General features: G+C 43.5%; 1 protein-coding gene across 1 annotated transcript; it reads left to right on the top strand.

Annotated features, from left to right (window-relative positions):
- Positions 1 to 76: 76 nt before the first annotated feature.
- hmmr (hyaluronan-mediated motility receptor (RHAMM)) lies at positions 77 to 8,267 on the top strand. The gene is made up of 20 exons (XM_076739209.1): positions 77 to 210; positions 509 to 607; positions 710 to 789; positions 897 to 974; positions 1,108 to 1,296; positions 1,958 to 2,044; positions 2,213 to 2,324; positions 2,415 to 2,480; positions 2,681 to 2,754; positions 2,862 to 2,932; positions 3,007 to 3,374; positions 3,464 to 3,612; positions 3,702 to 3,937; positions 5,313 to 5,429; positions 5,506 to 5,706; positions 5,791 to 6,516; positions 6,633 to 6,705; positions 7,247 to 7,423; positions 7,530 to 7,692; positions 7,863 to 8,267. Exons 1-20 carry the CDS (start codon positions 165 to 167, stop codon positions 7,877 to 7,879), a joined length of 3,129 nt encoding a protein of 1,042 aa, XP_076595324.1. The 5' UTR covers positions 77 to 164; the 3' UTR covers positions 7,880 to 8,267.
- Positions 8,268 to 8,399: the final 132 nt, after the last annotated feature.

The raw sequence follows: 8,399 nt of genomic DNA, 5'->3' as shown, positions 1-8,399 counted from the left end.
TCCAAGACTGGATGCCTATTGGTCAGTCGTACGTAAACTTACGCATGACGTTATTTTGAAATTTCAGCGGAGAAGCGTCTGTTGTTGTCTGTCAGCGGTAGCTGCTTCGCAGCCGTTGCTATACGGTTAGAAATTCAAAACTAGTTACGTACGGTGGATTAAAAATGTCTTTTTCAAGAGCTCCTTTAAAAAGGTTCAACGACAACGTTGGTAAGTAACATTCAAAAGCTAACAGCGAGTAGTACAGCACCAACCATGTTATTCAACGCTAAGTCAGTAAACGTTAGCTTATGCTACCTGACAAACTTAACGTTTGGTTACGTTGATTGCAAAGAAAACATCGATTGGTTCACAAGTTAGACTTTATCAGGGCTGTACCACTTCGTGATATCAACAATCAGGTTAAAACAAAGCGCGCTAACGTAGGTTAGCTCATGTCAATATTTAAACTGACGAAGGATTAGCATCAATAACGTAGCTAACATTGTGCTTACGTTGTTGCCCGAAGGTTGTGCACCTCCACCGGGGTCCTATGAGATTAAACCTGGAGATCTGAAGGGAGCTGCTTCCTTCGACAAATCTGATCGATTCAAACTTGTTAAAGCAGGTGGGTAAATTCGAGAAGCACCATGCAACAAGTAAAGAAACCAAAGAAATAGCGTTACAGTTGTCTTAAACATACCACATATTTCATGATGTCTGTCTCCAGCCGCTCTGCCACCACCACCATCGCCCGCTAGAACTGCTCTGATGTCACCTGTCCGCAGGACTATGTCCGTCGATGGTCTTGTAAGTATTCTTTCATTTCAGCATGTAATAACGCCACCCCTCAGCACCAGATCTGCTTGTCTCACAGGTGCTCCTGATATAAAACTTTATGTCATGTGAAAATCTAGATTGAAGGTTCAGGTGTCAAGAAAGAGAAGAATGGCATGACCATGGAGAAGAGGCAGCAGCAACTCTTGGAGAGAGAGGTATACTTCATCAAAAGAACATTTACCACAATAATGATATTGTTAGTTGTCTGTCATCAGTGACTTTTGTCCTTAACGTTGTCATTGTTCCTGTCACTGCTGATGTCCTAACCTTAGCTTTGTTTCCTTTCAGATAAGGTGCCTGGTTCAGCAGCGAGGGGAGCAGGACCGTCGCTTGCTGGCTCTGGAAGAGGACCTGAAGAAAGTGGAGGCCAAGCTGCTGGCTGCAGTCAGGGAGAAGACGGGCCTTGCTGCCAATGTTGCCACCCTTGAAAGACAGCGTGCTGAGCTCAAGAAAGTCAACGAGTTCCTAAAAAACAAGGTGTGCTTTTGATGTTTAGATTTAGGCTTTTATTGCATCAAGAAATCCTGTCTTGATTACGCCTGGATGAGATGTGTCTTTATTTTCAGTCACAATTTTGCTCACTCTCAGCCAGGTTTAGTTCAGCTCCAAGATGATAGACAGAGTTGGTCAACAAGAAAGGTAAAACCAAGTCAGCTGTTAAACAGTAAGATAGCACATGGCGCGTGGGTGCGCACAGCAAGTGCACACACACTCATACACAGTTTATTTATGTTGGGAGAGCAGACAGGAACATACACACTGTGGCAGTCCCAAAACCTTGTACATTTGAGTGATAAGACAGCCTAATCATGTCTGGTTGCAGCACATATATCAGTTCTCTATAATGGAACTGTACGTTCCACTGGGTGCACTGTGTGTGTGTGTGTGTGTGTAACGTGCCCAGAGCTGACAGTGTGTCGGTGGCTGCCCAACAGAGTGTCTGACATCAAATGAGTAGTGAAAACTCAGATGTATCACACAGATGGAGCCGAATATAAGGACCCAGTGAAGCCCATGATGCTTCCGTGCTTATTACAAGTTCAATTTCAAAAAATGCATGATGTTTCCAAGTCAGTTAAATAATCAGGAATGTCAATAATGACCAAAATAATCATTGACTGAGTGCATGTTGTTTTAGGTTTCTGCTGATACGACAAAAAAAAGAATCAATTCTCTCACAATGGAGTTGATGGAGGCCAGGAACACTTTGGATGTTAAGAAGAAGGTATGACAGTACACATCCTGTACATCCTTATTATTTAGTGAAATCTTTCATTGGTTTAATTGCAGCTGAACATTAAGTCAGAGTTTATGGGCACATCTTCAGCTGCCGTAGATGCTGATGCTTATGTATACTGTGTGTGTGTGTGTGTGTGTGTGTGTGTGTGTCCAGGAGTTAAATGTCCTGCAGATTAATACTGAAGGTCAGCTGAAGGTGCTAGAAACTGACCTCCAAGCTGCCAGGGCTACTGTCACTGCTCTAAAGGACAGGAATAAAGACTTGGGTAAGATTTAAGCACATTCTTACATGTATAGAGGAATAAAAATGGATGAACAGCAACAATTTGGTAACCCGGTCTGTCCTGTGATTACAGAGGACCTTCATCAAGTGACAAAAACTCAGAATGAAGAGTTGGAGAATGAGAATGCTCGATTGCACGGTGAGTGCATGCCACAAATATAATCTCTGGGCCAGTTGCCAGTTTTCTCAGCCTGTCTTTTGCACTTTAAGATGCATGTACATCTGTATTATTGCCCCTGATATACAAATAAACATCACAATTTACAGGAAACTGCTTCTAATTATGTTTCCAAGTTTGCCTCCTTATTTTACCACCCATAATTGTGTGTTATTTTCCAGCTGTGATACGGGAGCTGAGGGAGGAGATCAGAGTTGTGCAGGGATATCTGGACACAGCCAATGACCAGATCCAGGTATAAATTAAGCCCAGGAAAGCAAATTTTCCAAAAGTGGACATCTTTCCCCCATCTTTTAGTCATCCTTTGTCAAAGACATACTTGACCTGTTCATGTGTTTTTAGGATCTCCGCTTGAAGCTCCAAGAGAAGACAAAGGAGAGCACTGTGGCTGGTTCTCACATCGAGAAAATAAAGTAAGACAATGATTTCTTCAAGCAAGTTAGATCTCAACTGTATACCGCGATGCTCATTTGTCGTTTTTCCACAGGCAAGTTGAGACTGAACTGGAGCAGCGCACTGTTGAACTAGAAATCACTAAAGACACGCTGAGACTAAAAGAGGAAGAAGCACAGATTTTCCAGCAAGAGCTGCAAGCGTCAAAGGATGCTTTAGTGGAGGTGGAGAAGAGGTTGGAGAACCAAGAGCGGGAGCTTAAGTCCTCACAAGAGACAGAGAGTGACACGGAGGAGCAAATTAAGTCAGCCAACCAAAAAGTTCAAGACTTTCAGGCTACTGTTCGACAGCAGGAGGCAGAACTTGCTCGACTGAGGGAGGTGCTCAGAAGGACGGAGAAGGAGCTGGATGAGAGGGTGGCACATCTTGAACAGAGATATCTGTTCTCTGAGGAAGAGAGAAGTACGTTCACCTACATCCTCTTGTGATGGTGATTTGAATTACAAAAATGAACTGACGATCGTATGATGATGTGATATATTGTTTTTTAGGCAAGACTCAGGAGCAGGGGCTGCGGAGAGTGGAGGAGTTGAAAACAGAGCTGGCCTTGCTAAAGGAAGCTAAAAGAGATGAGAAAAAGAGGCAGATTCAGCTCGAGCAGGAACACGCTACTCTTACTGAGGACCTGAAGAAAGAAAGAGTTACGCAGACGCTTTTGTCTAACATTCCTTTTAGATTGAGTGCAGAATCACGGAAAGCAATAACTGACTCTTTGCTTTTTAAACACAGGCACTCGTGGACTCGCTGTCTGTGCTGGTGGAGCAGGAGAGAGAGGACTCTGAGGAGCAGTTGAGACAGCTAAAGGAGGAGATGGAGGAGGTGCTGGGAGAGCTCGCTCTCCTAGAGGACCAGGAGCAGTCGAGGCAGGGGGTGGCGGAGAGGAGTCAGGAGGCCCTCCAGAGGCTACAGGGGGAAAAAGACGAGCTGGAGAGACAGCTGAGTGATACGAGGGCTCTGCTGGAGAGGTGAGCACCCAAAGCCCAAACACACCAATAAAAAAAATGTTCACCCTCTCAGGTCGCTCCAGTCTACATAATGCACCCTGAAACAGTTGGGTTTATACACCAAAACTTCATGGTCAGTTTGAGATCTCCAGATCTCACTGCAGAAACGAGAGCTCTTTAAAAGATAAAAAACTAAAAAACGCAAGTTTTTCTTCCGGCTTTATGATGTTAGAACTGTTTTTGATATCAGGTGCCATTATAGCAACATACATATTCAAATAGCTGATGATGAAAAACATGACTTCAGTAACTGACTGAATTTTTGCAGTTCTTTAAATAGTCAGATATTCGAGGCACCAGTATTATGAAAAAGGTGGCCGAGGCCCCAGAGGATTAAGATGAAGTTTGAAAGTCATACTTTCATTAAAGACATCCTGTTTTTTTGTTTTGTTTGGTTTTGTTTGTTTTTTTTCTTTTTGATTTGTTGCCTCTGTCTGTGTGTTGCTATTTAGAGTATCAGGCAGCTGGGAGCATGTCCCAGCAACCCCTGAGCAAAAAGTAGAGAAAAAATAATTGACAGGTTGCCAGTCCAGGTTTGACACCAGCAGTGGGTCACTGTCTATTTCTGTTTATGACCAATTTCAAAGTTTGCAAGTCACCTCACCGTCTCATCTTTGGAATGTGGGGGGAACCAGGGCACTTGGAGGGAAACTTTTATTTCTTTTATTTGATGGTTGAGAGTGGAGAGAGAAGGAAAATAGTGGTGAGTGGTAGGCATGACACTCAACAAACATCTTGTGGCAATTTTACCCGAGAACGGCAGACTTTTCATGTGCACCTTATAAATGCAGCTGAAAAATACTCTATTTATCATCAAGTCTGTCTGTAATTTGCTGCAAAGTAGTTGAAAAACACCCATCATTTTTCTCAGAGACCAAGATGACTCCTTCAAACGTCTTGTTTTGTCCAACCTGCAGCCCAGAACCCAAATACATTCAGTTTGCAATCATACATGACAGACAAAGCAACGAGTTGTTGCTGTTGAGAAGCTAGAAACCAGATATATTTGGCATTTTTGCTAGTAAAATGATGGAAATGAGTTATTTCTCACCAAAATAGTGGCAGATTATTTTTCTCTCAATCCACTTTTTGATTTATCCACTGATTGTTTCTGCTTAAAAAAGGTACTATTGTGCAATTCACCATGAATTGTATATTGTGACATACTGACAGGAGTATTTCAGAAAATGTAAATTTTTAGGTTCTAGACGAAAATAAAAAAAGGTGGTCATCTTATGATCATGCATGCATTGTTCTGAGACACCGTGAATTGTGTCCAGGGGTGGAAAGCTAACCTGCTTTTAACACATGAAAACTATATGCTCGTTATTTTTAGTGAGGGCAATGATGTGGCAGCTTTAAAAGAGGAGCATTTCGCAGCCATGAGAGATCTCCAGGAGGCACACACAAACTCGCTGAGCAAGATGGCAGACATTGTCACAGAGCTGGAAAGGTGAGTGCTGGACTGTCGGTATTTCTTCAAGTTTTATTTCGGCATGCCAGATTCACAGACTGTTTGCCTTTTTCAGTACCAAAGAGGCTCTGAAGGGAGCAGAGGGAAGACAGAAAACACTGGAAGCGGAAGTGGAGAGAGTGACCCAGCAGATGAAGGAGGAGATGGACAAAGTGGTTCAAAAGAAAGATGAGGAGATCGACAGGTTGAGCGAGGGGTTAGAGGAGCACCAGGAGAGACAGTTAGCTGAAGCAAAAGCCAGGGAGGAGAATTCAAGGTATGCTTCAAATTCACTCTGTCTGTGTTGAAATAGCTTTCCCATTTCCTCCTCTTTATGTTCTCTTTTTCCTCAATTTGATAGAATGTTGCTGGAGGTGCAGACTTGCCTTGCACAAAAAGATGAGGAGATGAAGGCAATGGAGGCGAGCCATGCTGACCTCATCAGTCAGCTGCAGCAGGAGCTTCAGCTGCAGACAAAGGGGAGAGAAGAGGTCCTCGGGCAACTAGAGGAACAGAGAGGTCAAAGCGTAACTCAGCTCCAAAATGAGAAAGAAAAAGCCCAGAAACTGCTAAAGGAGGTCAACCAGGAAAAACAGGAAATAATGGAACAGCTCCAACAAGAAAGAGAAGAGAAAGTCAAAATTCTGACATCCCTTCAGGAGGAAAGGGAAGCATTGGACGTTGAAAGGAGAGACCACCAGCAGGTCAGGTCAGAGGTGCTCGGACTACAGACTGAGCTTGAAAGAGCAGCGGAGGAAAGCAAGAGTCTTCTGTCTCAAATAGAACTCAAAGAGCAGTCCAGGCTCGCTCTGGAAAATCAGCTAAACATGGCAGAGCATGACAGAAATCAGGTTCAGTCTCGCCTGAATGAGGTTGAACGAGGGAGTGTGAGCTTCCAGGTCCAATTAGACCTGATGGAGGAGAAGACGCGGGCCGTGCAGCACGAGTTGGAAGAACAACGACAAGACAGACGGGCTCTGCAGGAGCAGGTCGAGGTACTGACTCAGGAAAAGGTTACACTGCAGTGGGAGATGGAGGAGCAGCGACAGGAGCTTCAAAGACAAATAACTGAAGCGCAAGAGGAAAGGTGAGCCGGACTGGATGCTTTGTGTGTGTGTGTGTGTGTGTTTTCAATTTGAAGGGGTTTGTTTGTGTGTGGGGGGGTTCGCACATTTTTTTAACTGCTCATCCCTTTCTTCTAAGCTCTACCAGTTCAGAGACAGAACGCTGGAGGAAACAATATGAGGAGCTGCTTGCAAAAGTCAGGCCCTTCCAGGTCAGTCCTTTCCACATCAATTCGAATTGCCAAGATGATGTTTCGTTCAGTTCACTCATCACTATTTTTATATGGAAAATTTTACAAAGTGAAACATGTTGCTTGTAGTGATGAAACCACAGACAGCTGTCACCCAACTCTGTAGTTCCACTCCGCTTTAAAGGAGCATTTTAGTGTCTCTCAGCTCATTGTTTTGGTTTTTATGGGCTGCAACAGTTCATCAGCCTCTTCACTGACCCTGCAAAGCAGCTGTTTTCAGCAAAATAAAAGCACTGATGTACCGAGTATACATTGCCTGCCTAGCACTACACAGCACACAGATAAAGATTAGCAACTGGCAAGTGAACATAGTAAGGAGTGGATGTGTAAATAGGCAACTGTTTGCTAACATGTTCACCATATAAAGGTGGTGACTGTTGTGTTTACACCTTGTTTGCGCTATCTCCAGTGTAGCCAAAACAATCACTTAATTCAGGTTGAAGATTAGATTAAAGAATGAAGTTAAAACCCTCTCGATGTTCTTGTCGGTGTGTGCCCACAGGAGCAGCTCGACGCATTCGCCGCAGAGCGAAATGCACTGCTCAATGAAAACGGAGCGAATCAGGAGAAGTTAAACAAGTTGTCCGACGCTTACGCTCACCTGCTGGGCCACCACAACCAGAAGCAGAAAATCAAGCACGTGATGAAGCTGAAAGATGAGAATATCTCCCTGAAACAGGTGATACATGAGAGCAGAACCGTCTGCTTTCCAAACCTCAAACACATCTCGAACTCAGGAGCTTGTACTTCATCCCCATTTTTTTTTTCTGGCTGTGTGTGTGTAGGAGATGTCTAAGCTTCGGTCCCAGCTGAGTCGGCAGAAAAGCGATCTGGAACAGCTCAAGTCAAAGCTCCCTGGTGCTCCTCGCCGTAGGTTTGATCCCAGCAAAGCTTTCCAACATGACAAGGAGAACAGGCAAACTGAAACAAGTGAACCCCTGAAAGAAGGTGAGAAGTAGATTGACCTCTCACCGCAACATCCTGAACCTTTACAAGAGCAACGATTTTGGAGATGTGACAAGAACTGAACAGTTTTATGCTTGTTGTTGATGATTTTCACCTTTTTGCATTTGCTAAGATATTTGTGTGGAGGTCTGATTCTTTGTTTGCTTTGTCAGGAAATCATTATGCGTAATGGAGCTCTTGCACCAGACAAGAAGACAACTGCTTGGCTGCCAAATTGAATTCCTATGGTTTGGTCTTTTTAATACTTTTGATGTTTTACAGCATTTTTTTTTTTTTTTTTGTCAATTTGTTCCATAGAGCGTGAGCCTTTAAGTCATCACTTTTGATCTTAGACATAACGGAGGTGTGTGTGTCCATGTGTGCGCATACACAGGAGCAGTGTGTGAAAATAATAAGGAAATAGATGGTGCGCAATCCAGAGAACAAAATTTGTAGTCAGCACAAAAGTGAGCTGCTTTTTATTGTTAAATGTGGCTCTGTGTTTGTATCTCTGTGACTTCTTCAGCAGTTCTTAATGTAGCACAACTAGTACTATTTCATGCAGGATAGCTCTTTATGAATCTTCTCTCCAAATAAATACAAATTTTAATACTCTTCTTAAAAAGCAAAAGTGTTACTGAGATTTATTGACGTCCCATGTGTGCAGATGCTTTGTACAAAGCCTCGTTTGCTCGGATCTTCTTGGGCCA

This window comes from Chaetodon auriga, chromosome 9, assembly GCF_051107435.1.
Source record: "Chaetodon auriga isolate fChaAug3 chromosome 9, fChaAug3.hap1, whole genome shotgun sequence".
NCBI classification, from domain to species: Eukaryota; Metazoa; Chordata; class Actinopteri; order Chaetodontiformes; family Chaetodontidae; genus Chaetodon; species Chaetodon auriga.
This window is presented reverse-complemented; position numbering and strand designations above follow the sequence as displayed.

Bases quoted from the DNA above. Each gene is read 5' to 3' on its own strand.
- hmmr (XM_076739209.1), top strand. From the start codon at position 165: ATGTCTTTTTCAAGAGCTCCTTTAAAAAGGTTCAACGACAACGTTG. The intron at 2,481-2,680 runs GTGAGTGCATGC...GTTATTTTCCAG, and splicing joins TGAGAATGCTCGATTGCACG to CTGTGATACGGGAGCTGAGG. The intron at 6,517-6,632 runs GTGAGCCGGACT...CTTTCTTCTAAG, and splicing joins ACTGAAGCGCAAGAGGAAAG to CTCTACCAGTTCAGAGACAG.